Consider the following 13,231-nt stretch of genomic DNA (forward strand, 5'->3'; position numbering starts at 1 on the left):
TTTGTAGGTGAAATGTAGACATCAAGCATCTGGCCATAAAAATGGTGGTGTGAATACACCAGGTAGACACATTTTTAACATTACTCATTCTCTGTTCCTAATATTTGGACATATCACATATTCTACCGAGAAGAAACTAAATTGATCTTTTTTATTTTTTGTTGTTTAGTAGGTGTGCTTTACAAAGAAGGTTTTTTTAAAAAGAAAAAATAATTGTGATAACGTTACAAATTACCTCGAAATGAATTCCTAAAACCAGGACAGTTTTTTGTATTTTTTATTTCGCCTGTCTGCTAACCTTTAACTTTTTTGTCCGTACTGTTTACAGCTGTGGCAGATGTCCTTGATGAAGCAGTTCAAAGGAGCAGAAGGCTGATAATGATTCTAACCAGAAAGACATCACACGAAAACTTCCTGTATAATGGACTTGAACAGTCCATCGCTCTTCATGACTCGCTGCTGAGCAACAAGACTAAAACTATTTTAATCGAATTGGAGAAAATAGACTACTCAGATGTGCCAGAATCTGTGAAATACATCAAAGGAAAGCAAGGGACAATCCGATGGAAAGGAGATTTCACAGGCAAGACCCTGTCGCCAAACACAAGGTTTTGGAAGAGGGTGAGGTACCGGATGCCACCACCACACCACTCTAGTTCAGGAGAATCATCCTATATTCCTGAAGTCTAAGGAAGCCAAATTTTTTTTTACCGTTTGCAAGCCACCAAAATGGAGCATTGTGTGCCTCCATGTTTTGATCTTTTAATTTCACAGCAGATCTTAGTGTTTGTGATGGTGGAAGTGGGCAACATTTTAAATGGGAATTGATCAAATTTAGTTTGTTGTCCAACTCTTTGTTCTTTGTTGTAATTGGATCAATTGTAGTTTTTCACCTCGTGATTATACTTTATAATGGTTTGCGCAAAACGCCCCTGACTAAGTAGTGTCAGCATAATTTGTGCACCAGAAACGTATCGTATTTTTTGTGTGCCTGTCCCAGTTTTCAATTATGAAAATTCTAATACGTGACCTCGACGTACAAATTCCTGTTTTAATTCAGAAGTGGGCCCTGTAGTTTGGACCATGATTACTCATAGCGTCAGAGCAAAATATTTAACATGTTTGCAGTTAGCAGAGGCAAATTTAACATACCATGTAAAATGGTAGAAACCGGGCAAAAATATGCCTTTTCTTCCAGTGTTGCTATTTATATCTGAGTACTGTGTGTTGTCCAGCCCATGTGTGTTTTTTTCTGAAATATCAGACTGAAGAATACGAGTCAATGGATAACCACCGAGGAAAAAACACTGTCTTTCCAGTGGCTGCCCCTCAAGGCACCCAAAACACCGAATAACTTGATTGCGTCCTTCCGCAGTTATTCTCTCCAAGAGTGCACTTGCTTTTTGGTCCAGGATTCACAGATTTGAAAATAATGTGATGGCGATTGAAAGTGGCGGAAACGTTTGAACATTGACTAATGGATACAGATAAATACACTGGTCAGCTGTGAGAATAATTTAGCAGTGTTTTGTCATTAACACCAAGTATTCAGGTGTGTGATATCTGGCTAAAACATCCGCGTCTGGGAATTCCATTTAAATAAATGCATATTTTTGCACATTTTATTGTAGACAAATGTCCACTACAGAAGATTAAATAAACTGAATTTACATTTTTGTAGAATAAATTGTCCGTCTTCACTTTATTTACGTGTTTTATACCCATATTTTACTAATTTGAAGCTATAGTCCGTTCCTGAACTAAAATTTATGTCTGATAGTTTTATAAGTAAACATTTGCTTTTCATTATCGTGCCGTCATTTTATGTGGGTTTATATGAAGGTTCCAATGTTAAACACTTACGCATATTTTCATTAACTTCATCCTTAATTTGTGCTTTCAAACCAAACTGCTAACTTTCATTTCAGTTATGCTTAGTGAGCATGTCAACTTCCTTGGTTTCTGTCCCAAACAACGCACATTTATTTGATTACTTTTTTACTCGGGGAGACAGTTTTAGTGCCACTTATTAGATAATTCACTTTTTAACATATAACGTCTGCTTGCCCTTTTCCGTTTAGCAGTATCCAGTTTCACAGAACTATTGCTGTGAATGTGTGATTATTTTGCACTATCTACCAAAAAAAAGGGTGATTGTTGTATTCAGTTTTTTATGTGCTTTTTTGGAATATTACCACGCAGTGAGTGAAGGCCTAGTAAAAGTATTGCTTTCTATCAAGCAAAAAAAATATCCTTACTTTATTTGCACTTTGTGGTGACCAACATTCCAGGAAACCGCTATTAAACAAATAAATACATTTAAAAAAAATGCAATGACAAAGCTTTTACGTCTGACTTGAACTTGCCAACCTGATTAGACATTAAAACACAATTTCTGCAGCGACAAAAATGTTTTTTGACTACAGTGTATCCACCAGAAAAATAATTTAGGATGTGATTATTCAGTGTATCTTTGTGATCTTGTATTATCCCTCCTGCATGGCAGCGCAAGTGCTCTAAAAGGCAAAATAAGACACCCAACATAAATAGTCATATGGTGAGATGAATGCTTCTGTTGGTGGAGTCAAAGCACACAGAATATAAAAAAATATTTGGTACCACTAGGTCTTGTAGGGAGCTGCTCTGCCAAGCATAAGTCAAAAAATGGACAACAAGGAAAAGATTCCTAACTATTGTAACATAAAGTTTCAATTCTGTTAACGACTCGAAGGCAAGGATTATGTTTTTGCTCTCTTCACTTTGTTTTACAGCAGCCAGTTTTTATTCATTTAAACAGAACAACATTTCCCATAAAACACTAGGAACAGTAAAAACAAACGATGTGCAATAGTTCATGTTCCAATGTCAGGTCAGCCCCTGCAAGACAGTCCTTCTCCTCAGTCTCCAAATCCTCTTTCATCGCTCAAGTCACACCCTATCTCTTTTCTCACGAATCCTGTTTCCCATTCTCCATTCTTGGAAAAGCAAAGACAAAATTAGCAAGGGGGTTCGAGCTGACCAGTCCATCCATATTGAATTACCTTTAGTGCATAAACTTTACCATGTGAAAAAACGAAGAAATATAATACTTACAAGTTACGGGGAGGGTTCCTGGAAGATAATTCTGTTGGTGGGATAATCATTGCCTCAGAGTCCTTAAAATTATTGAAACATTCTGTTGCAATAGTTTATATTCTGAGTCGGGACCGGAGGTGAGGATTATGCTAGTTTAAAGTTTACTTACAACCAGCTGAGCCATATATAGAACTGCCTTAAAGTAAAACCTCTTAACATTGGAGTCAGAGGACCAATGGGTCTGGGTCATGTTGTCTTCCAGGTTGGCACCCAGACAGAACGTTTTAGATGCCGTTGCTCCACGAATTGAGTGTGTGCCAAAGATTATAAAATTTACTCCTGCATCACCCAATGGGGCATGGTCAGGGAGTACACCACCTTGTGTGGCTTACTGAGGGAGATTAAGAGCTGTCTCTCACCGTGGGGTTGTTAGTCTTCTGGCATTTCCTCATAGGGCTTGAGGCATTTGACTACGCACAGCTTAGGAGTGTCCAGACATGCTGGATATTCTATGACAATGGTATTAGATTTTGTATTTCTTCTCAGTGTAAAAGACCCCTAGGGAGAAAATGACCTTCCCGTAATGTCTAGGGCTCGGTCATCTGATACCCTCCTGCACAACACCATGCAGAGAAACATGACCAGTTAGGCTGAGAGCTCTTTCCGTGAGAGGAAACTATTAGGTTGCCTTGATTAGAAAAAAAAAAAAAAAGTTTAACACCTTGTTAAAATCCCAAAGCCCCAAGTACCACGGCTCCAGAGGCAAAGATAGTCTAATGCCATGTAAAATTCATTCTACACACAAAGGGATGTTCTCCCACTGGGGATCCTTCCACCAGCACATGACCTGCTGATATAGCTGAGCGGAAGGTGTTAATTGACCGATATGCCATACCTTTCTGCACTAGGTTGGCCAAAAAATTCTAAATTAGTACTACTTCAGCGCCCTCTGGATCGCAATCCCATCACACACATCAATGGCACCATCTGTTCTAAGCCGACCTGTATAATTTGATGATACCATCTGACCATGCATTTGACGAGAGGTCCTCAGCTTGCTCCAAAAGGTCAGAGAACAACCACCGTCCCCTGTAGTCCACCATACCATCATACAGGAGTGACCCTTCTAACACCATCGGATGCGTGGGGGGGGGGGTTCAATCTGGGTTGAGAAGGAGTGTTGGAAATAGGGGGAGAGGAATTTGTAAATCCCAAGAAGGTTCCAGAAGAACCGGAAACCGAACATGAGATCTCCAAATAAGGGTGACTTCCGCCCATTGGCATGTGATCTAGGCCAAAGCCCTGGTAATCGTCACAAACGGGGGAAATGCATAGCCCTTCGCTGGTGCCCAGTCCTGCAGAAAAGCAACCGTGGCCGCTGCCAAAGGGACCAGCCTCCAATTGAAGAATCTAGGGAGTTGATAGTCCAATCTGAATGCAATGAGGTCCACCAAAAACAGACACCCCCATTGGGCCTGCACGGTTGCAAAGTCCTCTGGGTGAAGCTTCCAAAGACTGGAATCCCAGAGGTGACGGGATTGCCAATCCGCCCCCCTGTTCTCCTGACCTGGCAGATATTCTGCAGTGACCGATATCTGGTGTTCGAGGCAAAACTGCCAAAAACTGTTGCTAGGACCAAGAGGACCTTGGGCTGAGTGCCCCCTAGGTAGTTTATGTACTGGGCGGCTGATATGTTGTTCATCTTTAAAAGGACACAGGACTGGATCTTGTCTCCTGTCCAATAGCGGACCGCAAAGGACCCTGCCAGAAGTTCCAAACAGTTCCTATGTAACCTCTGTTCTTCAGGAAACCACAACCCTTCTGTTGAACTCTCCACATCGCGCACTACAGCCTGACCTTCTGGCATCATACTCTATAATGAGATCTGGAGCCAAGCCAAATATTGCTCTCCCATTCCATGTTTCCATATGTGAAAGCCACAAAAGAATCTCTTCATGCACGCCCTCTGAAAGGACCACAGACTGAAAATAAGAGATTCCCTTCTGCAGGTGTGATGTCTTGAGGCGTTGAAGTGTCCGGTAGTGCAGGGCAGCCTGGATGGATGAGGAGAGTGGACCCACCAGGTGAGTAATCTGTCACAGGGACACTCTGTGCCTGGCCAAAGTTTGCTGTAGCTCGTGCCTGATCTTGGCCGCTTTCCTTAAGGGGAGACTCCGGGTGGTCTGTATGGATTCTTACAAACCCCAGGAAGACCACTGTTTGCGCTGGTGTTGAAAAGGATTTCTTTTTGTTTGCCAAAGCCTTTGAGCAGAGTGACTGCCACTTGCAGTTGGGACGGCAAGTGTCAGCAGTCATGTGCCAGGAGTAACATGTCCAGGTAAACGATGAGGCAAACCCTCTGCGCCCTGTGATGTTCCACGACTGGTTTGAGCACCTTCGTGAAGCACCACAAGGCGAAAGAAAGGGAGAAGGGTAGGGTTGTAAACTGAAGCACCTGTTGTCACCAAATTAACTGGAGGAACCACCTGTGAGGTGGGAAACCATAGTAACCAGGTAAGCATCCTTCAAGTCCAGGCGGACCATCCTATCCCCAGGGCATAAAACATCACTAAGGAGGTGGATCACTTCCATTTTGAAATGGTGGTAAACCAAACACTTGTTGATTTTGTGTACATTGATAACAGGCCTCTGTCCCCCGTCGGCCTTGTCGACCAGGAAAAGATTACTTATGAAGTTCCATGGGTTGGGGGAGGCGGGGACGGTAGTTCCTTTTCCAAGGGGCGAGGCAGCCTCTGCGTCTACCATGTCCGCCTCTTGTTGAGAGAACTGCAGTGGCCTAGGGTGCATAACCTGATGCGGTTTTCCACAGAACTCTATATGAAACCCCAGAATCATCTGCAGGACCCATGCATCAATTGTAATTCACTGCCAAACATGGAAAAAAATTCACCAGATGCCCCCCCCCCCCCCCTACTAGGCAAGGAGGGTGAACAATCACCGGAATTGAAGGCTGCATCCAACCTCTTGTGACACGGCCTCTGAAGTGTCATCCACGGGTCTGGTAGGAATTGCCACAGCCGGTTTAATCTTTGTATTGCCTGTGCCTGGAGCCTCTCCCTTTATGAGGATACTGGGAGGAGTATTGGCTGAGCAGCCATTGACTTAGACAGCCCCCCAGAAATCCTGGGAGGAAAATACTTTCTTGATGGAGGACTGAGCCTTATCTAGGGAGGTGAATGTATTTACAAATTTCCATAATTCCTTTATGAATGGCTCACCAAAAAACCCTCCTTGTGCAACTACTCCCACTTCGGAGTCTGCAAAGTCGCCCAGTTTGGGGTCAACTTTAATGATTAAGAAGCTCCTCCGCTCAGTGGCACAGAGTGCAGTTGGCTTTACCCTTGAAGGCAAGTGCATGGTGTGCCCAGTCTGAGAGGACCAAGGGAGAAATAAAAGCTCAAGAAGCTTTGGCATCCTCTTCCATGTCTAGGATCCTGGCTAAGGGACCAAGGGTGTCCAGGAGTTTATCCCGGCACGCCCGCAGAACCTGTTAATGCCCTTTTTGGGGTCCTTAATGAATTTGGCCAAAAAGATGGCCATTCTTGGGCCCAGTTCTGGTGTTAGGGCTATCTTGCCTTGTAAATATAGGCGAAGGTATTCTGCATTTAGGCAGTTACGTGTCTCGTTACCTAACAAGGTTCTGATCCACCCTGTCACATTATTTGCCACCTTCATAGAGGGGGTCCATTCAGAAGAAGGGGGATGGATGAGTTCCTCTGGATTGAGCATGTCCGATCCATCACTAGCTGTGGTGTGGGCAGTGGTTGGGGGCATAAACTGTTGCCACGTTGTGCTTAGGTTTTCTCCCTGCTTCCTGTTCAGAAACCAAAAACACTCTGGTGAGACACCATAACTATTCTCACCCATAGAGGTCAACTAGTTCTTAGGATTTGGCAAAGTGTAGTAGTCAAAAACATTTGATCACAAATCAATGACATAAATAATTCTAGTCACTATGAACAATTTAACACTAAATCAAACTTCAAAGTGAATAAAGTTTCAAAGCTTTTTTACAATCCCCAAATCAATGTCACATATATGGTGTGGAAAACCAAATTATAAACATACATGAAAACCATAGGCTGAACGAACATCTGAAAAGATTTAACCTACTAAACATTAATACTCTTAAACACTTGAGAGAGCGTAATCTAAATATTACATAAATTAGACGTGAATTGCTTGTACTTAACAAACGCTGTATTAATAATATTATTCATTGAGACACATTTAAATGTGAAGAATTATCACATGCATACACTAATGTCAACTATAAAGAGATTTACTTATATTGTGACTAATTGAATACGTTAAACATGTACAAGATTGCACTCATTAGGATCTATAAGCCTTAAATTAGCGTGAGTCGAAAAACTGTTAGTGTAACTCTCATATAATAGTGTATTTTGCTGTTTCTTCAGTGTGCTGACTTGCAAAAGGCCATGACCCAGCATTTGTTCTTTTCCACAAAAGGCAACATTAAGAAGTTTTCTCATCCGCATGCTAGCTGCTTTATTATATAAAATTGTACACTTTCGTATCGTGAAAGAGATAGCTTACAAGGACATTCAACAATGGAACAGAGAACTCTTGACCCGAAGAAGGTGCCAGAAAATGAAGTAACCCCGGATGTGCCACCTATGGAAAATGTCAATTACAAAGACCAATCAACGTTTAGAAAATTATCATCGTATGACAATTGCATTACTTAATGTATAATTTGATAGGTTATAGATAATGGGGTGAAGTGATCATCCAATAGAAATTTGGGGGAAGGTATCCTCAAAAAAGGGATAAAACCCATGGCACGGGAGACTCGAGAGACCTAGGTAGGGAATGATATCGATTGCATCCAGAAACTCTGTCACTCTGTTCGGTGACTTGAGACTTAATTAACCATCCTCGCCCTTAGTTGCCCCGTTTTACTTTCCTCCTTATGAGGGAAGTGTTCCCAATGCCTCAGACTAGATAGATTGGCGGCGATCCAATTGATGTCCTGAAGACGAACACTGATCCTGTATGCTGACTCATACTGAGGAGGGTAACTATTGTGTCTATTCACATATATGCCTTTTCTTCTAGGTACCAGCTGCTGTATATTTTGAATAAGAGACCATAGCTAGATGTTTTCCAAATTGATGTTCTAAATTATTTTTGCATGAATCCCAACATGCCAATGCTAATCAGTGGTTAGATAGAATATTCTCTTGTCTGACAAACGGACATTGACTGACGTAGTACTGTGCTGAACTGAATCATATATGCTGCTTATGTACTTCGCTTGGTATCTTAATGGTTCTGATCTTTGCATTATCTAAAACTTGTTATCGTTACCATATCGTGATTATGTTCTTATGCTTCTTGGTTTTGAGATTAACACATTTGCTATTAGATTGTAATCAATAGGGAATAAAATTACGCTAAAACTTCTAAAAAAGGTGTGATTATTCATGACTGAAAGGTCATGGTTGCGTCGACAAGTATAACAAATGTCTAAAGTAAGATACATTGTGGTGATATACGTTGACAATATCATAGAGATATTACTCGATATATTGATCAGTTACCTCGTCTTACGGTGTCTCACCACTGGGTCAAAAGATTCATCGGCCTAAAACGAGTCCTAATGTGTATAAATTAACATATAGGGACGCGTTAACACACTCTAAAAGAATAATATAGATTAGCAACAACACAGTATGCTCATTAATGTCCGATGTTGAAGCAGATGATGGTGACATCACTAAATCAACAAATGACAGTTTAACATTCAGATATCAGGGCTGTGCCATTCCTATCACTAACCCAAACCCAGACTTGCATGCGTGTGAATGGACTAACACATGCGGGCAAAAGCAAAAATAAAAGAAAGACAAAAATAATTTGAAAACAATCATCCAACTAGAGCAACTGTCTATAAAAATGCACTGGTTTAGTTATTTAAACTGAAAAGAAAACAAGGAACCAAATTTAGTTATACCTCTCCTCATGGGACAACAGACAGCAATACTTTGTCAGACGGAACGGTCACTTTCTTCCGACGTCAATTGACAGCAGCATCAGGACAGTGCAGAACATGGGCTGCATATAGGATAAATCAGCAGTTCAGAATCAGTTGTCCATATTCGTACTTAACCTGCATAACAGAATAGGGCAGTTAAGACTAAGATAAAAACTCATCAGTGGACTTGAAGGAAATGGAGGGTGACAGCAGACTTACTACAGAAGTAGACAGACTCTGGCAGAGTTCTGGGCGGCTTTGAGGCGGGAGTGAACTGAATCGAAGTTTCAAAGTCTCCTACTAATTAAAATAACCAGAATCCCCTGGATTGATCCTTCAGGTTGGCTCATTTCAAGCTTCAGATTCAGTGTCCAATGGCTGTCGATGGCACCATCCAATTTGCAACTATTCTGGATTTTCTCAGCAAAAGTGCATTGCCATTTCAATAATTTCACACAGTTCTCACAAAATATTACATTATCTAATTGTTTGCAACATCAGGATCTTCTCTCATGGTACACTAAATGAACTAATACATTTTCATGGGAATCATAAGTTTCCTGTCTTGTTTGACAGCTAGAACAAATAATGCAACATTGTTGGTAACAAAATGCTCTACGCCTTCAGTACAATAGGACATTCAGCATCATATTAACAACCTAAGGGAAGAATTCAGGTCAAAGGGAGCAGAATAAGCAAATAATTTTCCACTACTACTCCAAAATGAATCTTTCAGGCCTAGCCAAGCTAAGAAAGCCTTAATGCACTTAATACATTAATAAACCTATTGCTCACCTTACAATTCAATTCAAATATGCATCGCAAATATTTAATTGCAAACATTATTTGTGACATGTTAGAGTAATTTTAAACGTGCATTTGTTTCTGCACACGTAACTCAGATTAATAAAATTCATATAATTCAATATAAGTGCGATTAGTTCATTTAATACTTTCAATTCTGAATCGTCATCTTAATAAAACACTCTTTACGTTAACTCATTTTAGTACTTCACTTAATATGAATGCTAAATCTTTCATGTTAAAGTGTAGTGTTTAATACGAATTGTGGCCACAGTATCCATTAAAATTCAAACTTGCACACTTTGCAACTCGTGTTAATTTCTCTGTTAGGCTTTGAATTGTAGGTTAATTAGTCACCATATGCTAACTTCTATGCCACTAATATATTAATAAAATGTGATCTCTGTCAGTCCCTCCTCTGACGGCAATCTATGTTGTCACAAAGAACTGTTCTAATTTACCATGAGTCAAGTCAAAACTTTGTAGTTTTATAGCGCATAGACCTAGGTTTGCGATAGTTGCCAATTCTCTTCATCTGATATGTTATCATATTTTCTATTTCTTCCCTCCTCCGTTTATTTTTTACTCTTTGCCTTTTCCAGAAATAATTGTCCTTGTAATATCCAAGTGCACAAACTATGCACACTGTCAAAATCATTAAAGGTTTCAGGATCATTTTCACAAAACTATTCCCTAAGTTTCGAGACCACGATCCTACCTTCGAGAATCCTTCACATATTGTCTCCCAGACACTTGTCTTTTCCAGCTCATTGACACCATTTTTTATTCTCATCAAATTAGATAAGTATCTCCTTATCTCCGTGATGTTATTGGGAATGGAAGTGCAGCAATGCTGTGACTTTACTACTCAGCAGACTCTGCTTTCCTTTGCTCAAAGGATGTCTAACGCAAGGCAATTCTGCAAAATCATAGACCTTGCCACAACCTGTGTCCATTAGAAGCATTGCACCTGCAAAAATCAGTTGACATCTGATCTACAATCATTGATAACTTCTTTGTCATTCGAGATCACGCCCTCTGATGAAATAAAAGCTCCAAAATATCTCCTTTAATCTCTGAACCATGTGTTCCTCTTTTCAGTCTCACTTTAAACTTTTTAGTCCCTGCTGGATTGTCAATGTTGTCCACTTGGTAGATTTAAAAAAATTAATAAAACACTCCTAAATAGCATGTACCATAACAGCCTTTAGGCAACTGGCAACAAGCGTTCTTACCATAGATGTAATAGACACCAGGCACAGCAGGGTCTTGTCTATTTAGCATGAAATCCCATACACCTTTAAACAAAAACACGTCAGCATTCACTCGTTCCTACAAACTTATTGTCAGCTTTTGTTTGCAGCCTACATATACAAAGGTTCCCGATGTGTTGTCAATCTAAAATTAAGCATCCTTGTGCATCTGGTGTATTGTGAACTGACTTCTTTCTGGAACCTATGTCATTATTTATCTTTGCTTTCATTGTCTTTTATTTTCTATCATCGACTAAATTAATGAACTGCTTTTCTAGCGGTGCAAGAAGACATGTTAAATTATTGCGGTGTTCATATGCTGTTCCAAATATCAGTGTAGGTTCAAAGAATCCTTCTACTATATGTTACTAACCTTTGCGATGCTGCTCAAATGCTGGTTAATGGGAACCAAAGAGAAAACTAAATCATAACTAGAATAGAAGTACTGAATGTACTATTTATTATACAAACATGTTAATAATAAACTACAACTAATGCCATAAGTTAGAGGTAAACTATAATATGCGAGTCCTTCTTGCACTGACAAAGGAATTTGTGTACACACAACAATCACGCACATTCATTGTATCCATGTACTCATACAACAAACTATAATAAATATTGTAAGACAAATCTCCTTTGTGCCATCTAAATGAAGAAATCCCTCATCTTTATAAAAATTCTCCTGCTTGGATGTTGTCATTCTCTGTACTGGAGTTGTTCTACTTTGCATCTCTCCTTCCATTGAAACACTCATTCCCCCAATCAGTAAAATGTACGCAATCCCACATACTATAGTTAAAGCAGTGCAGACATATAAAGATTTACTGTTTGCTCCCTGCCCAGGACTCATGACTTCTGTAGAATCAGAGAAGAGAAGGAAAGGAAAAAAAATAAAGGCAAAGCAAGCAAAATCGAAAAAGTGATGTCTTAAAGTCCTTGCACTATTTACAGAGTTTCTCAGTCTTCAAGAAAGTTCTTCAAGATTCAACTAAAAGCTCTAAAAAATGGTTCAATGTTTGTTTTCAATCAAATATAGTCTGAAGATCGCTTATGGTTACTTCCAGAGTATAATGTCTTTGTTGATCAATTGGCAAGGTTATTTCAAAACTCAGTTCAATTGTGATTTCAAGTTCCAGAATGTTCAACTGAATTCTCACGGTCAAAATAAAAGGCCATAAACTTGTTTTCCCATTCATTTGTGACAAGGTAGATCCATTCATATGACAAGTATCTTCAACTTGGCACTCTTCATTTTCGTTCTCCTTACAGTACCATCTTCACTCTGACTCGTCCACTGCTTCTGTTATTAAGGGGAGTTTATCAGCAACCAGTTCTTGTGCAACTGCAGGCAATTTATCTCCTTTGACAGTTCTCTTTTTGAGTGCACCTGCATTTATTCATGTCCGCTGTACTGGTAGAAATCAGTTGACTTTTTTCTCTTGTACCTTTGTCTGCATGCAGGCTGCTTACACCTTCACCACTTTGCATGATTTCTACTTCAACCACTGGTTCCGTCCTCACAGCTTGGTCAAGCCAAACACCTTGTCCATCAGCTTTCGCTCTTGTGGGATCAGACTCTGTGTTTTTAAGAGTACATGGAACTTTGCGTGTACCGCGTGCGTGGATTCAGTTCCGAAGACCAGCACAATTCACAGCTGTTGTTGCCACCAAGATAACTTGAAACCTTCCTTTCCATCTTGGGTCTAAGCAGGTCTTCCTGACATACTTCTTGATTAGAATCCATTTACTAGCCTTCAAGCTGTGGCACTGTTCTTGACCCATTTGAACTGTTGCTTCATCAACCTGATGACACAAAGAGCGAACCACATCAACCAGACCTTTGCAATAATCCAACTCTAAGTCATCAAAAGTGCATTTGCAGGAACTGCTGGTAGCCTCATCGCATAACCCATAGGAATCATGTAAGGAGACAGTCCTGCCTTCCTGTCAAGGGTGCTACGCATGCTCATCAGGACAAGTGGCAATGCTTCAGGCCATTTCAACGCTGTAGAGGCACACACCTTTGCCAATCAAGATTTCAGTGTTCTGTTCATCTGTTCCACTTATCCAGATG

The 13,231-nt window shown here is 40.3% G+C and overlaps 1 protein-coding gene across 4 annotated transcripts in view; it reads left to right on the top strand.

Moving 5' to 3' along the window:
* The window catches only part of IL1R1 (interleukin 1 receptor type 1), a 257,715-nt gene extending 253,943 nt beyond the window's left edge, over positions 1–3,772 (top strand). For 2 of the 4 annotated variants that reach the window (XM_069204428.1, XM_069204429.1), the window contains exon 12: positions 329–3,772. In XM_069204428.1, coding sequence (XP_069060529.1) covers positions 329–690 — 362 coding nt within the window. In that variant the 3' untranslated portion in view covers positions 691–3,772. The remainder of the gene's footprint in view (positions 1–328) is intronic. The other 2 variants (XM_069204431.1, XM_069204430.1) reach the window with 2 other exon arrangements.
* Positions 3,773–13,231: the final 9,459 nt, after the last annotated feature.

Source organism: Pleurodeles waltl, chromosome 8, assembly GCF_031143425.1.
Source record: "Pleurodeles waltl isolate 20211129_DDA chromosome 8, aPleWal1.hap1.20221129, whole genome shotgun sequence".
Classification (NCBI taxonomy): Eukaryota; Metazoa; Chordata; class Amphibia; order Caudata; family Salamandridae; genus Pleurodeles; species Pleurodeles waltl.